Source organism: Hyphopichia burtonii (assembly GCF_001661395.1).
Source record: "Hyphopichia burtonii NRRL Y-1933 unplaced genomic scaffold HYPBUscaffold_8, whole genome shotgun sequence".
Taxonomy (NCBI): Eukaryota; Fungi; Ascomycota; class Pichiomycetes; order Serinales; family Debaryomycetaceae; genus Hyphopichia; species Hyphopichia burtonii.
The window spans coordinates 196443-214590 of record NW_017963735.1 but is presented as its reverse complement, the minus strand read 5'-3'; the positions used below and the strand labels follow the sequence as shown (position 1 = coordinate 214590).

At 34.9% G+C, this 18148-nt stretch overlaps 12 protein-coding genes across 12 annotated transcripts; 8 read left to right on the top strand and 4 right to left on the bottom strand.

Moving 5' to 3' along the window:
- Positions 1-59: 59 nt before the first annotated feature.
- On the top strand, positions 60-2861 carry HYPBUDRAFT_150509 (ubiquitin-specific protease; the record flags this gene model as incomplete). The annotated part of the gene is made up of 1 exon (XM_020220279.1): positions 60-2861. One exon carries the CDS (start codon positions 60-62, stop codon positions 2859-2861), a length of 2802 nt encoding a protein of 933 aa, XP_020074191.1.
- Positions 2862-2935: 74 nt separating this feature from the next.
- HYPBUDRAFT_8052 (uncharacterized protein) lies at positions 2936-3730 on the bottom strand (the record flags this gene model as incomplete). The annotated part of the gene is made up of 1 exon (XM_020223708.1): positions 2936-3730. The coding sequence occupies one exon, from the start codon at positions 3728-3730 to the stop codon at positions 2936-2938; it is 795 nt and encodes a 264-aa protein (XP_020074190.1).
- A 114-nt stretch (positions 3731-3844) lies between these two features.
- GOA1 (Goa1p) lies at positions 3845-4635 on the top strand (the record flags this gene model as incomplete). The annotated part of the gene is made up of 2 exons (XM_020219499.1): positions 3845-4557; positions 4617-4635. The coding sequence occupies 2 exons, from the start codon at positions 3845-3847 to the stop codon at positions 4633-4635; spliced, it is 732 nt and encodes a 243-aa protein (XP_020074189.1).
- A 74-nt stretch (positions 4636-4709) lies between these two features.
- Positions 4710-5732, bottom strand: HYPBUDRAFT_153999 (metalloendopeptidase). The gene has a single exon (XM_020221846.1). It carries the CDS (start codon positions 5722-5724, stop codon positions 4777-4779), a length of 948 nt encoding a protein of 315 aa, XP_020074188.1. The 5' UTR covers positions 5725-5732; the 3' UTR covers positions 4710-4776.
- A 53-nt stretch (positions 5733-5785) lies between these two features.
- On the bottom strand, positions 5786-7160 carry HYPBUDRAFT_230214 (uncharacterized protein). The gene has a single exon (XM_020223136.1). It carries the CDS (start codon positions 6713-6715, stop codon positions 5825-5827), a length of 891 nt encoding a protein of 296 aa, XP_020074187.1. The 5' UTR covers positions 6716-7160; the 3' UTR covers positions 5786-5824.
- A 186-nt stretch (positions 7161-7346) lies between these two features.
- On the top strand, positions 7347-7652 carry HYPBUDRAFT_153998 (uncharacterized protein). The gene has a single exon (XM_020221845.1). The coding sequence runs from the start codon at positions 7393-7395 to the stop codon at positions 7621-7623; it is 231 nt and encodes a 76-aa protein (XP_020074186.1). The 5' UTR covers positions 7347-7392; the 3' UTR covers positions 7624-7652.
- Positions 7653-7740: 88 nt separating this feature from the next.
- On the bottom strand, positions 7741-8400 carry HYPBUDRAFT_153997 (uncharacterized protein). The gene has a single exon (XM_020221844.1). It carries the CDS (start codon positions 8352-8354, stop codon positions 7803-7805), a length of 552 nt encoding a protein of 183 aa, XP_020074185.1. The 5' UTR covers positions 8355-8400; the 3' UTR covers positions 7741-7802.
- A 140-nt stretch (positions 8401-8540) lies between these two features.
- Positions 8541-10484, top strand: HYPBUDRAFT_168587 (TFIIH/NER complex subunit; the record flags this gene model as incomplete). The annotated part of the gene is made up of 1 exon (XM_020222810.1): positions 8541-10484. One exon carries the CDS (start codon positions 8541-8543, stop codon positions 10482-10484), a length of 1944 nt encoding a protein of 647 aa, XP_020074184.1.
- Positions 10485-11130: 646 nt separating this feature from the next.
- Positions 11131-11922, top strand: ECM1 (Ecm1p). The gene is made up of 2 exons (XM_020221843.1): positions 11131-11152; positions 11206-11922. Exons 1-2 carry the CDS (start codon positions 11140-11142, stop codon positions 11736-11738), a joined length of 546 nt encoding a protein of 181 aa, XP_020074183.1. The 5' UTR covers positions 11131-11139; the 3' UTR covers positions 11739-11922.
- A 76-nt stretch (positions 11923-11998) lies between these two features.
- HYPBUDRAFT_150503 (calnexin) lies at positions 11999-13711 on the top strand (the record flags this gene model as incomplete). The annotated part of the gene is made up of 1 exon (XM_020220278.1): positions 11999-13711. The coding sequence occupies one exon, from the start codon at positions 11999-12001 to the stop codon at positions 13709-13711; it is 1713 nt and encodes a 570-aa protein (XP_020074182.1).
- A 189-nt stretch (positions 13712-13900) lies between these two features.
- HYPBUDRAFT_158675 (uncharacterized protein) lies at positions 13901-15616 on the top strand (the record flags this gene model as incomplete). The annotated part of the gene is made up of 4 exons (XM_020222396.1): positions 13901-14033; positions 14100-14879; positions 14985-15141; positions 15604-15616. The coding sequence occupies 4 exons, from the start codon at positions 13901-13903 to the stop codon at positions 15614-15616; spliced, it is 1083 nt and encodes a 360-aa protein (XP_020074181.1).
- A 371-nt stretch (positions 15617-15987) lies between these two features.
- On the top strand, positions 15988-17653 carry JEN2 (Jen2p; the record flags this gene model as incomplete). The annotated part of the gene is made up of 2 exons (XM_020222395.1): positions 15988-17496; positions 17636-17653. The coding sequence occupies 2 exons, from the start codon at positions 15988-15990 to the stop codon at positions 17651-17653; spliced, it is 1527 nt and encodes a 508-aa protein (XP_020074180.1).
- Positions 17654-18148: the final 495 nt, after the last annotated feature.

The window sequence follows — 18148 nt, the reverse complement described above, 5'->3', positions numbered from 1 at the left end:
TGGGACTGTGTTATCACAATATCTTCCTCGGACACTAGCAATTGCATCAACCTTGTGGCATGTCTTCGTATCATCACCATCATCCGGCCGGAGGTCTACAGTTGAACCAGCAGAAGAATGGAAGACTACACCGGATTTCTCCACCAGAACTCCCTCCGCCGCCGCCACCAGTACCAGCAGGAGCTCCCAAAGCTTTGCCGCTTGGTCAAACTCATAATGAGAAAGATACCAAAGTACACTATGTCAAATTGATAAATCATGAATTTCGTAGTTTACAGCTCGATGAAAACCTAAAATCAAAGTCTATATTCGATTTGATAGATTATTGTGAATTGCTTTACGAAGAACTGTCATCTTTAGTTAATACTGAAAAAGGTTTGACTACTTACATAAAAGGTTATCTTATCTTTAATTACTTTGTTAATAGTTTTATCATGATGCATTTCCAAGGTTTTGATCAATTCATTGAATCCAACGAACAAGATTTTATCATATATTTGAACGTTTTTGCATTTTATAACACCGATGACATCATAAGGGATGATTCCTATGTAATTCAATTAACAAAATTAAGAAAATGGGTTCTTGAATATCTTAGTCTGAAAAGCTTATTGAGTTTTGACGTTAACGAATTATACCAATGGTTATACGAATATATTGATTATTTAAAACAAAAAGAATCTATAGATCAATCAAATTCAAATAAAATGGTGAATGTTCCAAATCAAAAATCGTTGGATTCTCCTTTCCATTCAAACAATAATGATAACGAAACATTAAGCTCTTTTGGAGATGAAGCTGATGAATCTATCTTCAAGTTTAAATCTAGATTCCCCTCAGTTAAACTCGAAAATTTACCGGCATCTCTGGATTCTTTACCGGATTTGAGTAAAAATTCAAGTGAATCAAGCTTTCCTCCTTTACCCGATGAAGCTCCTCCACCTTTGCCCAAACATACTGTTAATATATCTTATGATTCAGTTAGCAAATCTGTTCCATATCCTCTTGAACCGGTGGCTAAAATAGAACAAGCTCCTTATCCAATAGAACAAACCTCATCTGATGATATTTTATTCTCAAATAACAATTCCAGTGATTCAAGTCTTTTACTTAATGGAAAAAGAAATCTTTATGATAAGTCCAGACAACAACTGTACCCACAATATGATCAATCAATCGCCTCCAAACATATGTCACTACCAAATCCACCTTCAGTCAGATATTCAAGGCCACCAGCTTCAATAAATACTACTAGGGTGAGACCTCCAGAACCTTTGCCCACTCAACTTAATGTAACTGGATCATTTCAAAATCACCCATATACTTCCAATAATAGTCATTTCCCTAGTTCAAGATCATCCGTTCAACCATATTCCGGAGCATCAACATCACAACGTATTCACTCACAAAATTATTATTCAAATCCTCATGCGCATAAAGTCCATAATATCCATTCATCTCAATATTATCAAAACCCAGGAGCAATTCCAGCTCATTCTGCATCTTTCATCCCGAATCATGTCAAACTGCAACAAGATCAAATAAAAGCTCAGAAAATGCATTTTTTAAAAGAATTCAGCATTTGTGGATTGAAAAATTTTGGTTCTTCATGCTATATAAATCTGACAATTCAATTATTATTTGGTTTAAAACAATTACGATTTATTTTCTCCAATCTGGAATATCATAAATACATAAAGGATCCAAAATTTGTCAAATTAATGAAACTTCTGCAAAATTCAAAAGATTCACTCTTATTATCAGAAGCGTTATCTGGTTTGCTTAAAACTTTTACATTACATGGTGGATCATCAGTTGCTCCTACAAAATTTTTGAGAATTGCATCAATAATAAAACCTGATTTTAATATACCCAATGAACAACAAGACGCTCAAGAATTCTTATTGTTTGTGTTGGAAAGACTTCACGAAGAGCTATCTTATAGTTATTTAGATCAAAATATTGATATGATTACAATGGAAAAAATTGTAACCAAATGGAATATAAATATCAATGTTAAGGATAAAAATGAATATCTAAATTGGTGTCAGTCGTTAATCAAAAGTGAAGGCAATTCACCGATTAATGATTTATTTCAAGGTCATTTACAAAATAAACTTATTTGTAATAAATGTGGTTTTGAATCTATAAATTACTCGCCCTTTACTATTTTGTCTTTACCAATTCCTAATAATAATATGAATCGAATTGTTGATCTAGCAGATTGTTTAAGATATTACACTCAAGATGAAGTTTTAACTGGCGAAAATGCTTGGAATTGTCCTAAATGTAATAAATTAGAAAATCAAGCAGCACCAGGAAGTGCCCTTGATAATCATCCAGTGTTCACGCCAAAAAGAAGTGGAATTTTCAGGTTAGCCAAAAGAAGTAAATCTCCCGCTAAAAAAGCTAACCATGCAAATGGCCATGTACCGAAAAATCCATCTATTTCAACTAAGACTTTACAATTCATCAAATTACCCCAGATTATGTTAATTCACTTATCCAGGTTTTCCATGTTTAATTTAACTGACAAATTAGATACTGTTATTCAATATCCCTTGGAATTAAGTTTTAATAACAACTCAAATAACATTCAACATAAAATTTCATATAAGTTAGTTGGTCTTATCAATCACTATGGTAACTTGAAAAGCGGTCATTATACTTCATTGGTGAACAAATCTAATTTCAATCAAACAGCAAGTAATAAAGATAACTTGAAGCATCCTTATTGGTGCTTATTTGACGATGACACGGTGAGACCAAACTTAGCACATGGTCATTACAATGATCAAAGTTCGGAATTCAGTCAAGTCAATTCAAAAGATGTCTATGTCTTGTGTTACGAAAGAGTATAGTATAGTATTATTTTTCTAACTTTTTTTCTTTTCTTTTTTTTTTTTTTTTCATCAATTCATTTATAGACCAAAAATTATCTCTTATTGGATAATAGCCTATTACTTATACTTTGTATGTTTGATGTCTTCTTTGGAGGTTCTTGTAAGTCTTCTTCGTCGCTGTCACTACCGTCGAAAGCCGATTGTGCTTTTGTTTTCCGAGGCAAGGTTCTTTTGGAAGATAAGGAAAGTTTAATTGGTCCGTTCAACGTTTCGGCAGGTTTTGCAGCCGGCTCAGCTTCTTTGACAGAATCTTGATACTTCTGCCCTTGTTTGATCTGCTCATTCAAAAGTTTCATTGAAATCTGCTCATCTGTTTTCAAACTCCTTTGTTTTTTCAAATACTGTTGCTGTTTTTGATAATACTCAGAAGAAGTATCGGTTAACCTTATATCCAAGTTAAATTCGTCAGTATCATCTGGAGGAGATTCAACCCTTACTAAACCCTTGTTACCAAGGTATTTGATGAAAGAAGTCAAAGAGGACCATCTTGTTGAATTCATATGAACGTGATCCTTATCATGTAGAATATATTCCTGATAAAACTTATTTGCATTTATCTTCTTAGTTCCATGATTGATCCTCAATAGTTTCAAAAAATCCTTTTCAAAGTCTCTGGAGTAATTTTCAATCACGCTATGTCCTTCACCACTTTCGCTGAGTTGCTGGACTCTGCCTTTATGCGATGGAGAGTTTAAATGATTCTTAAACCCATTTGCATCTCTGCATTGTTTGGAGCATAACTGACAATAGAACTTTAGTTTCTGTAGACCGGATGCTTTTAGCTGCTTGGAAGCATATTTAGCTGATCCTGCTTCTGAGCGTCCCATGAAGTTAAGGCTGAATAGGTTATTTGTGAGTCTTGATGATTTGAAGATGATTTAAGATCTTTTTTCAGTAATTTTTTTTTTCAGTACATTTTTTTTTTTTCACAACTTTCTACGATGATTAGATCAGCTAATACGAATATGCTACTAAGACCTCCTAAGATAACTGCTCATAAGGGATTGGTGTTGGCGATAAGAAACAACCATAGTTTCCCACCGGTAAAGAGCTACCGAGTGAACAAGAGTCCAATAGACTTGATATGGAATTACAAAATACCGTTAAGTGCCAAATACTTTAGTGGATTATTGGCTGGATCATATGGATTAACTCATGTGCATCCAAATGTTCTAGTAACTTTGGGCCCTCCAGTGATTATTGGGTCCTACATAGCATATAGGTATTATCATAAGACCCAATTTGAGAAGCTGTTTAATAAGATCAAGCCAAAAAATATCGAAGCATGGGAAAATGAAAGTGACAGTATAAGAATTGAACGATACGACGAGCAGGATATAGGGAATGTAATACAGGGAGTAGAGAATGAATTTGATAACTTTCGGGCTCAAATAATGCAATTGACTGAAACAAGAATACTTGACTACATTAGTAATATCCGAGGCCATTCCAGGTCTAATGAAGAGATTGTTAAATTATTCATTGATGAAAATGATCAGTTCAATATAAATTTAGACGATTCTAATATTGAAACTTTCATTAACATCAAAGTTGAAGCGCCTAAGTTTGATTTACAAGAAACCAATCACATAACCGATTTTATCAAGTTATCCACTCCATTCTATTCAAGTAAAGATATTGAGAATCGTGAAAGGTTGGGAGTTGTTTCGATCTACTTATTAGAAGTACCACAAAAGGGCAAAAGTTATCAAGAATTCAAAATAATGATTGAAATTGAAAAATATTCGATAATAAATAAGCATAAGTTGATAATTAAAGAAATCCCCGGAGGGAAAGTATACAAAAGCGATAAACTATTGAAGAAGAAAGATAAACAAGAAGAATATGAAGAAATCACCGTTAATATATAATGTCAATTTTGAATAAATTTCTTAACATGTTCATCAAATTGTAAGAATTGTTTTTCGTAACAATTCGAAAGGTCTCTCATTGATTGTAGTTCAGGTAACCAAGACCTGATATCGTTTATTCTTTTAGCAGAGTTCGGATGGGTTGCAAAAAAATCTTGGAACCAACCATCGTCTTGACTTGTAATCTTATTCATTCCAATCCAGAAGTTAACTGCCTCGTTTGGATCATAGCACAGTCTTGACATTATTTCACAGCCTATACGGTCTGCTTCAGTTTCCATTTCTCTTGAGTTGGGCATTTGCAATAACCCATCAACTGTAAGTCTATTGAATGCACGATTTTTTGTAAAATCCGAAGCAGCTAATAAAAGGAAGAAAGGCAGTTTCAGAAGTTGTTCACCCGAGTGTCTTGCTAGTTGATGAGATAATTCATGAGCCAATATAGTAGCTAAAGCATCATCATTTTTACAAAGGGGTAAGATTGAACTTAGAACGAAAACTTTACCATTTGGTAAGATGAAAGCATTTGGAGGTTCATGGGGATCTGATTTAAGAATGTTTACAGACCAGTTCAAAGATTTTAAATGGTTGATTTGATCTTGGTCTTGTGAATTTGCAATGGCAGTAGTTAATAAATTATTCATTATGCTAGTAACCTTAATGTTAACTGGATGATTTGAAGGTAAAAGGTCCGCTCCTCGTTCCCTCATAAGGCTTCTATAGGACCAATCACCTGCCTTGGTTTCAATCCAACGAGGAACCCAAATGAATCGAAGTCTTTTGGTGAAGGGAGCTTCATGTAAATTTGCAAGATAAAAGGTTCCTGCTCCCAAACCTAGGAGAATTGAGTTTCTGCTCGTGAAAAGCTTTATAAAATAGTTTAGATCATATGCTGGAGAGTTTTTAAATCTTTTATAAGTAGATTTTCTTCTGAATAGGGAGTTAAACATGATTATTCAAAGGAAGAAGAGTAAAGGCAAATGAAAAATTTCGCAATACAAAAAAAAAAAAGTATAGGCCAATATATATTCTAATATAAATTATATAAGATTAGATTTTATTCTTATCTTCAAAGGGACTACTTGCATGGATGGTTCTATAAGGATGAGAAGGGACTGGTTCTTCATTGTTGGATAGAACACTAATTTTAGTATCTCTTTTACGGGGGGAATTTGACTCATAGACATAATTATCATTAATTGCATCATTAGTATCAATTAATTGATTTTGAATCAAGTCACCACTTGAATTGTTAGGTAAATTAGTTGGATTTCTTTGTTTGACATTTATGGTTGCAGCTCTAGAAGGCAATTTTTCGAAAAAAGTAGGGCCAGTTAATTGTTTAGCCAAATTATCTAAAGATTTAGTATTTGGATTACCGATGATGGAAGTATTGGAGCTATTATTTGAAGTTGGATTTGATTCTATGGTATCGTTGATTGGAGGAGGAGGTTGAATTATACTTTCATCAATATCATTATTATTATTATTATTATTATTATTACGTTCTGGTAAAATTGGAATAAAAGATTCATAAAAATCGTAAGAAGATCCCGTCTTATTATGACGACTATTAAAATCCGTTGACGTTGAACTGTAATTACGATTATGATTTAATTGTGGAGGTGGTTGGATGATGTCCTTATCTGATTTGGTACTATTAATGCTATTATGATCTTGCACTAATTTTTCATTATTAACCAGATCTCCCGATTGGGTTGTGGATGATTTATTGGGATCATTATATGGTTTATGTAATTCTTCCTGGAATTGACTAAAGCTTTGATTATCTCTCAAATCCAAATCAATATCATTTTCGATATTATCTTCTCTTCTTTGTTGACGTTGATTACGGTACCATATAACTATACAAATAGCGAAAACAACAATCACCGTAACCCCAATCCCAAGACCAACGGCCAATCCTTGATTATATCCCATTCTAAATCAATAGTAAAACGAACGTAAGCTCCTATTAGACCCTCCCTCTAATGGTTTCCTTCCTAAAGCTTTTCTAAAATCTTTTTCTTTGGAAAAAGGGAGACAAAAACCTGAATATCGTCCAAAAGCGAAAATTCCAAAATACCTCTCAGTGATACAAACAATATAACAAAGGCCTATCGATACACGGAGTCGTATTTGAACCGTACTCTTTTTATGCTGGTTATTCACTTATCCAACTAGCAACAACAACGAAAGTTTTTACCAACTGAACGAAGACACCTAACCCAACTGAATGAAAAGACACCTAACCCAATAAACGAATGTATAAGTTTTAAACTGCCCGAAAAAAATCAAGTAGCAAATATCCGTTGTTATAAGATCAACTTTCCCTAAAACAATTAAACCTTTTAGAAAAGAGGGTTTCCTTTCGATTGAAATTTGCTAAAGGCTATGGGCTCATACTTTATTTACTCAGCCAGTAACATTTTTTAATTTGGTGAAAATGAACCGAAGCCAATTCGGTGCTTGATTTGACCTTTTGGGAAGTAGGAACCCTGCAGGGAGAAGGGGGGGGACGCATCACGTGACGCGCCCACCGAAGTGTGGGTCTAAAAATAGACAGGCCCGTGCCTTCCAAACCCGTCACGTGCGTGGTTACGGGTGTTTTCCTGGAGATGCGGTTCCGGTCTTGGGAGCTGCACCGACCCGGTCGCTCTACGATTTTCCGACCCGGGGAATACGACCACTCGGCCTGGGATATTCCGGTCACAAGAGCTGCTCTGATCCGGGAAACCACTCGACTTGCGATATTCCGACCACTGGACCTGATCCGATCCGACCTGAGACACCGGTTCCGACTTACTAACACCAAGGCCAATACAATACTAATGCTAATACAATACTAATGTTAATACAATATGTTAATACAATATGTTAATACAATACTAACACTGATTAATTGCTTGCTGGTTTCCGTTATACTGAACAATCATCCAAGTTAATGAAATCAAATAATCTACGTTCTTGCATCTTGCACTGGCAATTACAAATATATACATTTTCAGATACGGTGCTATTTACATGACTAAAAACCAAACTCCACCGAAGTGTCTTTCTTTAAGTCGATCTCGGGACCATCATCAATGATTAACTTCCATTCATGAACATTAAAAGGCTCTAACTTAGAATCTCTTGTAGCTTTCAATTTCAAAGTACCTTTATTACGGTCTCCCCCAACTCTAAACTCAATATCTATTCTTCCTTGCATGGTATTCAACTCCCCGGAAATCCATGGCCAACTCGAAGTAAAGTCAATATTATTCCCCAATTCATTCTTAATCTTGTCACTTCTACGTAAACAATACAAAACAGAGTTGATCACTGGAGATCGGGTTTTCTCATAGTTGAAAATTATAATACACGATAACGTGACTCCAATACCGTAGGCAACGAAATAATAACGATTTTGTTTCTGCTGTTTAAAAGGATCTGGAAATTCCCGGTCTACCGTAACTGGAGTCTTCACCCTGGTTTCCCCCTGCACCGTGGACTGATACCTCAATATCAGTCTGGAATTACTCCTCAAATTGGTTCTTAACTGGTTCCTCAACCCAAGACGGGTTATTCTGGCTAACATTCTCTGCTGGGTACTTGTAAATCGGTTGATAGAAATGTAATAAAGTATCTTCAAGTACTACTCTTTTTCTCCCCTTATAATTTTTATAGAAGAGTTTTTCGGTTTGAGCACACCCTCAAAATGAAAATCATATAAACCATTAATTGAATCAGCTTCCTTTACAAATCGCTTTATTCTAATACCACAATGTCGACGGTATCAGGAGCATGTTCGGTCAAGAATGTTTCAGGGATGCTCCATATATTGGAAGAAGTGACTCCCTCGGTTTTGGAATGGAAAGCCATTGATCAGCTGAAAATTGTCACGATTGCATTGAACAAATTGAAAAAACTACAAGCACCAAAAGAATCTTCCAATAAATTGATGTTGAGAATCTTATACGATCAGGATGGCGAAGAGAAAGACTTGAGGTTGTCTTTTACCAATAGGCCCACGATGAATAACATCAAAGAATCATTACAAACGATTATTGCTAGACTGAAGACTATCATTAAAGATTCACCAACACCAGCAATTGCATCCCCTGCACCGAACCAAACCCCTTCAGCCACATCACCACCAAAGACAGCAACCTCGAGCAATGATATGATGCTGTTTACGAATCCCGACTCATTAAGCGATGCAAGCTTATTGAAAAACCATCAGTTACAGCAAAAATATTTATTAGAAGATAAAAATTTAAGAAACATCTTTACTCAATCGGTAATTAAGTTCAAATTATCTCCCAATGTGTTCTGGTCAACCAGATTGAATCAATTAAGGACTTATGCGTTGACAATTTCGCAACATAGAGGTCCTTATAATGTATTATCCACTATTAAACCAGTGGCAACTTCAGATAATCAGGTTAATGTGAATGTTACTAGGGATACTATTAATGAAATTTTCGATACTTATCCAATCATCAAAAGAGCCTTTGATGATTTGGTTCCAGCTAAAGCTAGTGAAGGTGAGTTCTGGTCAAGATTTTTCAATTCAAAATTGTTTAGAAGATTGAGAGGGGATAAAATTAATACTATAAACACTAGAGGAGATGTTGTTTTAGATAAGTATTTATACATTGATGTCAATTATCTTGACACTGAGGAAAAACCAAACGAAAATAATGAAGAGAATACTGAAGTTAAGAAAATTATTGATTTAAGAGCAAATCAGGATGATAATTCTCAAAAATTAGGTAATAAACCGGATATTACGATGAGATTTTTAGATGACACTGATAAGACCACCAAAGTGAAATCAAAGGGTCCGGGACAAGAAAATGAAATGATCATATTAATGAAAAACATGAATAAATTAAGTTCTAAAATTATCAGTATGAATTCAATCTTGGAAGCAAATACCGTGAACAATATACCTAAGAGAGGTGGATCGAGTGAATTATCACCGAGTGAAATCGACGAATTCGAAGAAGAATTAAATTTGAACGATTTAAATGATCATGAAGAATTAAAATATATCCAATTAAACATATCGAATAATATCAATTACGAAAACCCCGTGTTGGATATAAAAGATGATGTCAGTACTACTTCAATCACAAATACACCAATTGAGGATATTAAACAATATTATAAAAATTGTGGATTTCATCAAAATAGTATAAACCTAAATGATATTTATCAAAATAAAGAGAATGTTATCGACAAATCAGTTTCTGATTTTATTACAATTACAAAACATAATTCCAAAATTTACAAAATTATAAATAATTTTAAAGATTCAAATCAATTAAATTTTCAAAATAATAATAATATTATAAATGATTCAATTTATCAACAATTAATCACTTTCAATATAACAATCATGGAATTTTTATCACATTTTTGGTCAATCTTCTTAAATGGTAATAATCCTATCCAGTTGAAGAAAATCTTTGCCAGTTTAAGACAGTGTAAATCAAATTTAAATGAATTAATTGATAATATTATAAAAATCTTCAATTCTAATGATGCTATTAATAAAAATGAAAAATTGAAAGATAAGTTGATAAAAGATCTTGATACTTGTGTATTTCCTCTACAACAAGGTCTTGATAAAGCTATAAATGATTATGTTAAAGCAGTTAAAGCATTAGATAACGATACTTCTGATGAAATAAATGAAAATGGTAAACGGGTTCTAAATTGAGTTATATAGAAATTTTAATAACACTTTTATTGAAAAATTCATCTTGTAATGGTAACACCAATTCTCCATCAAACGTAGCTTTCATGATTTTATAAAAAAATTGAATTTCCTTATTATTATTTCCAAATTTATCAATAATAAAGTATACTTCTTTTAACCCCATTTCATCACATAAATCAATCAACTCACAACATAGTTGCACTCGACTATTCAATAGGTTGAAAACATTCAATTCCACTTCAATGTATATCCTTGAATCTTCAATTTTACCTCGGATTAAGTGTTCTTCAACTATTATAGTCAAGGTTCTGTTTCGATTTGCGTAGTCAAACATAACATTTGATACCTAGACCGTTGGCACAAGAGACACCGGCAACTGGGCCGGTTCCACCCATTTCAAATTGGTCAAGAGAAGCTTGGTTTTTGTTGTAGATATTCATTTTGCAGTCGAAGTTTGTTATCAAAGTAGCTTCTTTAATGAACAAACCCGAAGGAGCTTTTGGTGATGTTAAGGAATTGTATTGGTGTATGGGTTTTAATCAGATGTACGGAGGTTGGGATATGATGTGAAAAAAAAAAGGAGATGAGCAGAGCAGACGTAAATGATTGCAACTTTTCATTGAACACCGGTTAGCAGTAGACCAAAAAATTAAATATGGCTAAGAAGGGTATGTACTAGGAACTGTAGCGGTGCACGAACAGAATACTAACTTTGGGCCAGTTTCCAAGCATAGCAGAGCCGCAAGAAGAGGACTCGAGGATGACGTTAGTCACGAAGCCAAAGAGTTATCCAGCATTCCAAAAGAGGAGAACAGTGACGTTAAGAAGTCTATTATCCGAACCACTATCAAGAACGAAAACTTGTTGAATAAAAAAATTGAAAACAAGAGAATCAAAAAACTCAATAGGAAAAGCACCAGTTCGTTGAAGCATAAAACTGAAAGATCAAGCAAGATTGAAGGGATCTTGAATCACAAGATCCAACAGAGTATGGAAAGAGCCAAGTACGTTCAGAATGCCAGAAAGTCCGGCTGGGAGAGAATCAATAAAGATATACAGATCAAGAACGACGTGCACGATGAGCTCAATGAACAACCCAAAATAACCCAAGAGCAAGAAGACCAAATGGAAGAAGACGCATACGTTGAAGATTTTTACAAGGATGGCTGCGAGGACCACAAGGACGGCAGTGAGGATCATGAGCTTCCTTCTTCGGCCAACAAGTTTGCCCTTCTTGAAGAAACCGAAGCATAATCCATTACTTGTCTTTCTTTCACTTATTCCATTACTTCCTACTTTTTCGTTTAATTTCCATTTATACGTTAAGTTTCACCTTCACTTCCTCTATCACCTTCACTTCATTCCTCTATTATCTCTTCATACTTGCCTTTCTACTAAGTAGTTGTATATTAATCGAAATCTGATATTGATCCATGCGCGACTCTAAATTAAATTTTCCATAAATTTCAAACACATCATCCGTACTAATCTCTGTACTAGGACAGATTGCAAGGATGAAGTTGAGCTGTTTCAGTGTTGGTGTTACTCTTGCGGTTGCCGCAGGGGTTGCCATAGCGTCAGACGTGCCGGAATATAAGCCATTGAAAAAATCAGTGTTGAAGAATGCAGCCATTTTTGAACAATTTGATTATGAAGATATTAATGAATCGCCTTGGAGAATCAGCCATGCAGAGAAAGATGACGAGTTCACTTATAGAGGCCAGTGGGCAATTGAAACATCAAAGGTATACCCTGGATTTAAAGGTGATAAAGGATTAGTGATGAAGACCCCTGCGGCTTACCATGCAATTTCGTATAAATTAAATGAATCGTTTGATAATACTGATCAGGATTTGGTTTTACAATATGAAATTAAGTTACAAGATGGATTAAGTTGTGGTGGGACCTATGTTAAGCTTTTGAATCAAGGGTATGATGAATCTGAATTCAATGGAGAAACCCCATATCAAATTATGTTTGGACCTGATGTTTGTGGATCCAATGATAAAGTACACTTTATTATAAATAGACCAAACCCCTCCACTGGAGAAGTTGAAGCACATCATTTAAGAACTGCACCAATGTCAAGAAATGATCAGTTAACTAATCTTTATACATTAATTTTGAAAAAGAATCAAGACTTTGAAATTAGAATTAATGGAGATGTTGCTAAAGCAGGTAATTTAGTTAAAAACACAGCTTTATTGACTCCTCCCTTGAATCCTCCTGAGGAAATCGAAGATCCTTATGATACAAAACCTTTGAGTTGGGATGATCGTAAATTTATCCCCGATCCAAATTACCCAGCAAAACCAGATGATTATGATGAACTTTATGGGAATGCGTACATTCCAGACCCCGAGGCAGTCAAACCCGAGGATTGGGATGAAAGTGAACCTCTATTTATTCCTGATCCTGAAGCAGTTAAACCAGAAGATTGGAATGACGAAGAAGATGGCGAATGGATTTCTCCCGATATTATAAATCCAATTTGTGAAACTAAAGGATGTGGTGAGTGGCAACCTCCAATGGTACCAAACGCAAATTATAGAGGTATTTGGCTACAACCAGATATTATTAATCCAAATTATAAAGGAACCTGGAAACCTCGTAAAATCTTAAATCCAGATTATTACGAAGATAAAACTCCTTCAAATATTGGATTAATCGATGGTATTGGGTTTGAATTGTGGACTATGAGTAAAGACATCATGTTTGATAATATTTATTTGGGTCATTCGATCAAAGAAGCTGAACTAATTGGTAATTTAACTTATAATCCAAAATCAGTTCTAGAAAATGATGATTACGATTTGAATAGACCCCGTGCTCCAATTGAACCAATCCAACCTCCAGTGTCTTTCGAAGATTTTTTGAATGACGATAACGAATCCACTTTAACCCAATTCATTGAATTTATTAGAATTGTTTTCTTAAGACAATTTTTAGATATAAAAGATTTTTACTATGAATTCAGATTAAATCCCCTTGACCTCATCTTAAATGAGCCTTTGAAATTCGTCGTTTACTGCTGTGCTTTCTTGACCATATTCACCTTTGGTTTTGCTATTATTAACGTACTTGTATTTGTATTGGCTGCTTCGAAACAAGAACTACCAAAGAACGAAACCCCCGAGCAAGAAGCCAAAATTGTCGAAATCAAAGACGATGAGCCATCGGCCACCGGTGTCGAAGAACACACCACCAAGCCCATCAAAAGACACTGAATGTATATAAGTTTAATATATAATACTACAAAACATAGATGTATGGGTTTATTAGGCCGCAAAACGGAGGTCGTGTAGCCCTAATTTGCAATCACGCCAAAGGAGACGAAGCTGGAAGGGGCCCTCAACCCCACGTTTGAACAGGGATATAAGAAAGAAGTAGGGTACTTTGTAGAGATAACGATAAGAATGACAGAAGACGAATCCTTAATGAACGGACAAACAAGCTACGGAGCAGTTGAGTTGGAAGAGAGAAGAACTGAAGATAAGAACCAGGGGAAAGGGAAGGGGAAGTTCTTTTATTTGAAGGTGATTTCGATTAGTTTGATTTTAATTGGGGTATTGCTACTGATGTTTAGAATATCATTTCATCCTTTAAGATATGAAGCCCATTTCCCTAATTTGGTGGATCCATTGAACTTACGTATCTATACGAATAACATTAGGTTTGATAATAAGAACCGGGATTCTCATGAGAAGCCGTGGTCTAAAAGAAAGCAATTGATAACATCAAGTATTGCCTTTAATACCAGACCAGGAAATGCTAATGTGGTTTGTTTACAAGAGGTGTTACATAATCAGTTGGAGGATATTTTGTTCAACTTGAACCACGGGAATGAAGGAGAATGGACTTACTATGGAGTTGGACGTAGTGATGGATTGACAAGAGGAGAATATGCTCCAATTTTATTCAAAGATCAAGAATGGAGTGTTATTGAAAACCGGACTTTTTGGTTAAGTGAAACCCCCGACGTCCCCAGTAGAGGTTGGGACGCTGCATTAGAAAGAATCGTCACCATGGTTACTTTACAATCACGAGTTAATCCATTAATCAAGATCAATTTTTTCAATACCCATTATGATCATAAAGGAATCGAAGCTAGAAGGAAAAGTTCTTTATTAATCATCGATAGAATGACAAATTATAATGATTATCCATCATTTTTATGTGGAGATTTCAATACTCAACCAACTGATGAACCTTATCATATTTTAAAAGAACATGGCTTCAAAGATAGTAGAACTTTGGCTGACTCTTTAAACAGCTACGGACATTGGTCCACTTTTACAGGATTTGATAAACATCATGAAGATAATACCATCATTGATTACATTTGGGCACCTTACTTTGCCAAGAATGGCAATAAACCTGTTTCTCATGAATTGAGTATTAATAATGCTAATGAAAAGTTTGAAGAACAGGTCCCCGGGATCGAAGGAGGAGAATCAAAAGATTTGTCTCTCATCGAAGACGGTTTGGCCTTGACGGAAGATTCCGACATTGCTGATATTAATTATTACAATGTCAATCTTCACCAACAGTACAATATCGTCATCAAGGCTTTTGGAATCTTACACAGCTATTTTGATTTCTACATGAGTGATCACCGTCCAGTGGTTGCTGATTACATAGTTGAAAGATCTTTATGGTAATTACCGGAATAAAAGTATCACTATTCTCTAGCATCATTTGTATTTCTGTAACCCCACCTTCGGAGCGAATAGGATAAACCACCGGGACGAATCCCCTGCTTTTCAGTAAAACAATGCTGTTTAAATCAATCCTGTTGATAGATATGTCTTGGTATTTGAAGTAGAAGATCTGAGAACAATGCCGTATCTACTGACCCCACCACTCGTTTTTCCTCTGGAGTTTATCCAGCTGGTATATCGTATTATCTTGCCTTCTTCTTTTAGCGAAAGCAAGATGTTCACATTCTTCGTATCAGCAACTCATCGATTTCACCCATTTTTTAACCCCAGCTTTTTAGGCTCCAAACTCTCTTCTCTACTGGAAACACCGAATCTCTAACTCTGACTTCATTTTTGCAGTTTGAACTATTTTTTAACGCTCATGCATGACATCTGCAACTTCAATCCCCATTTTGCAGTTTACAAGTTTGACTCTATGCCCCTCCTCCAATTGCTGTTCCTCCTCTTCTTCAGCTTGTTGGACCAGGAGAGTTGCAAACTTTAATTGAAGTTGAAATTGGGATTGTCATAGACCGGTGATGGGATAACAAAATATTCTTGTCTTGTAGAGGGGAGGTTCTGATGGTGCAATTTAGTTGAGTTGTGGTTTAGGTTATTTTTTTCGTCCATAGGGTTATAATGAAACCAATGATAACTAAATGGGTTAGACTATCCTTTTCCCCGCGTTCTTAGATTAGAATTTTTGTAACGTTCAATTATTCTGACAGTTAGAGTATAAATATTGGAGGTGGTAATCAGTATAATTGTAGTTTTTCTGAAAAGTATCTAATACAAAAGACAAAATGAGTAATAGGTTATCTATATCTTCATCCCATGATTCTGAAATCATTAAAGAACATAATAAACATGTGATTAAACCACCAACGTTTACTTCAAGAGCGATATTGAAGTATTTTTGTTCTCGTTTTACTAGCTTATTTGTTCCAAAATCAGAATTAGCTCAATATACTTGGTCAGATATTTTAAATCCTTTTGAAGCGTTGAGCAGTTTATCACTCAGAAATTGGTGTTATTTTCTCTTGGCTTTTATTATTTGGACGTTTGATGCTTTAGATTATTTTGCAGTCTCTTTGAATATGGTGGCCTTGAGTGAGTATTTTGATCGTTCGGTTTCTGATTTATCGTGGTCGATTTCGTTGGTTTTGTTTCTTCGTTCAGTGGGTGCTTTTATCTTTGGTTATATGGGTGAAATGTACGGTAGAAGATGGCCTCTTATGATTAATCTTTTCATTTTATGTGTTCTTCAGATTGGTACTGGGTTTGTTAAAGATTATCAATCTTTTCTTGGTGTTCGTGCTTTATTTGGTTGTTTTATGGGTGGGATCTTTGGTAACGCTGCTGCTTATGCTTTAGAAGATTGTCCAATTAAAGCTAGAGGGGTTGTTAGTGGTATTTTTCAGCAAGGTTATGCTTTTGGTTATTTATTAGCAGTCATTTTCACCAGAGCAATTGTTGATAATTCTCCTTACGGTTGGAGATCTATCTTTTGGTTTTCTTCTGGTCCCCCATTCTTAATGATTCTTGGTCTTTACTTACTGAGAGAAACTGAAGTCACTCAAAAAAATTTAATTAAACGTAAAGAATCAAATACTGCTAATACAAAATTGGGGGAAAAATTTACCATGAGTAATGCTGCAAAAGATGCTTTCAAGCGTTATTGGTTGATTTTTGTTTATTTGGTTTTAATGATGGCAGGTTTTAATTTTAGTTCTCATGGATCGCAAGATTTATATCCAACCATGTTAACTGCTCAAAAAGGCTTTGGTAAAGATCGTTCAACGGTAACTAATTGTGTTGCTAACTTGGGTGCAATGGCTGGTGGGCTTACTTTAGGTCATTTAAGTTCTTTTGTTGGTCGTCGTTTAACTGTTATGATCTCCAGTGTTCTTGGTGGGGTTTGTATTTATGGATGGGCTTTCTCAAGTGGTGCTGGTATTAATGCTGGAGCTTTCTTTCTTCAATTTTTCGTTCAAGGTTCTTGGGCAATTGTCCCAATTCATCTTGCTGAATTATCTCCTCCCCTTTATAGATCTTTAATCCTGGGTTTGTCTTACCAATTAGGTAATTTGGCTAGTGGTGCTTCTTCAACTATTGAAAGTACTATTGGTGAACGTTTCCCTATTACTGTCAATGGTGAAAGTGCTTATGATTATGCAACAGTTATGAGTATTTTCATGGGTTGTGTCTTTGGTTATCTTATCTTAATTATGTTTGTTGGTCCTGAAAATAGAGGTACCTCTCTTGATGGTGACAGAGATGAAAAGATTGAAGATGAATTCGCAGCCACTGGAGTCAAGTCTTCAATGGAGGAATCCATTACCGATGAAAGGCTTGACAATGATAAGAGAAAGGAAAAGGTCGATACTCAACACTTGGAACGGGTATAATTATTGTTGAGTTTTATAATGTTGATTTTTATGATGTTCTTAGTATTATGTCTTCATGTAGATTATTGTAGTTACTAAATCATATCCGTGCCCTTATAGAAAGTTACTATTAATGGCCCTTACTAGCTTTTTAAAAGTTAATATTGGTTTCTTCTATCAATATTTCCCCAAAAAGCTATAAAAATCTTTCAAAATTCAAAGAAATAAAACATTGCCACCGAACGCCTAATTCATCATCATGTATCTTAACTACAACTGCTTTTTGAATACTTCTAATCCCTCTACTTACTAAAAACTTCCCTGATCAGTTCAAGTAATTGAAAACGAGCCGAAGCCAATGGCCCATTCTCGCATTTTCAAAATTCAATTACATTACTAAAGCGCAAACCACTTAAGTCGAACGTTTTAACTTACCTACTACAACTGTTGTATTTCAAATTCAAGTAGTTTGGCTTTTTTGCAGTCTTTCAGTTGCAAGATGCCCTATTAAACAGTTTTATCTGACTGCATATGATCTTTCTAAAAGCGACTTTTTTCCTGCTCGCTACATCTTTTA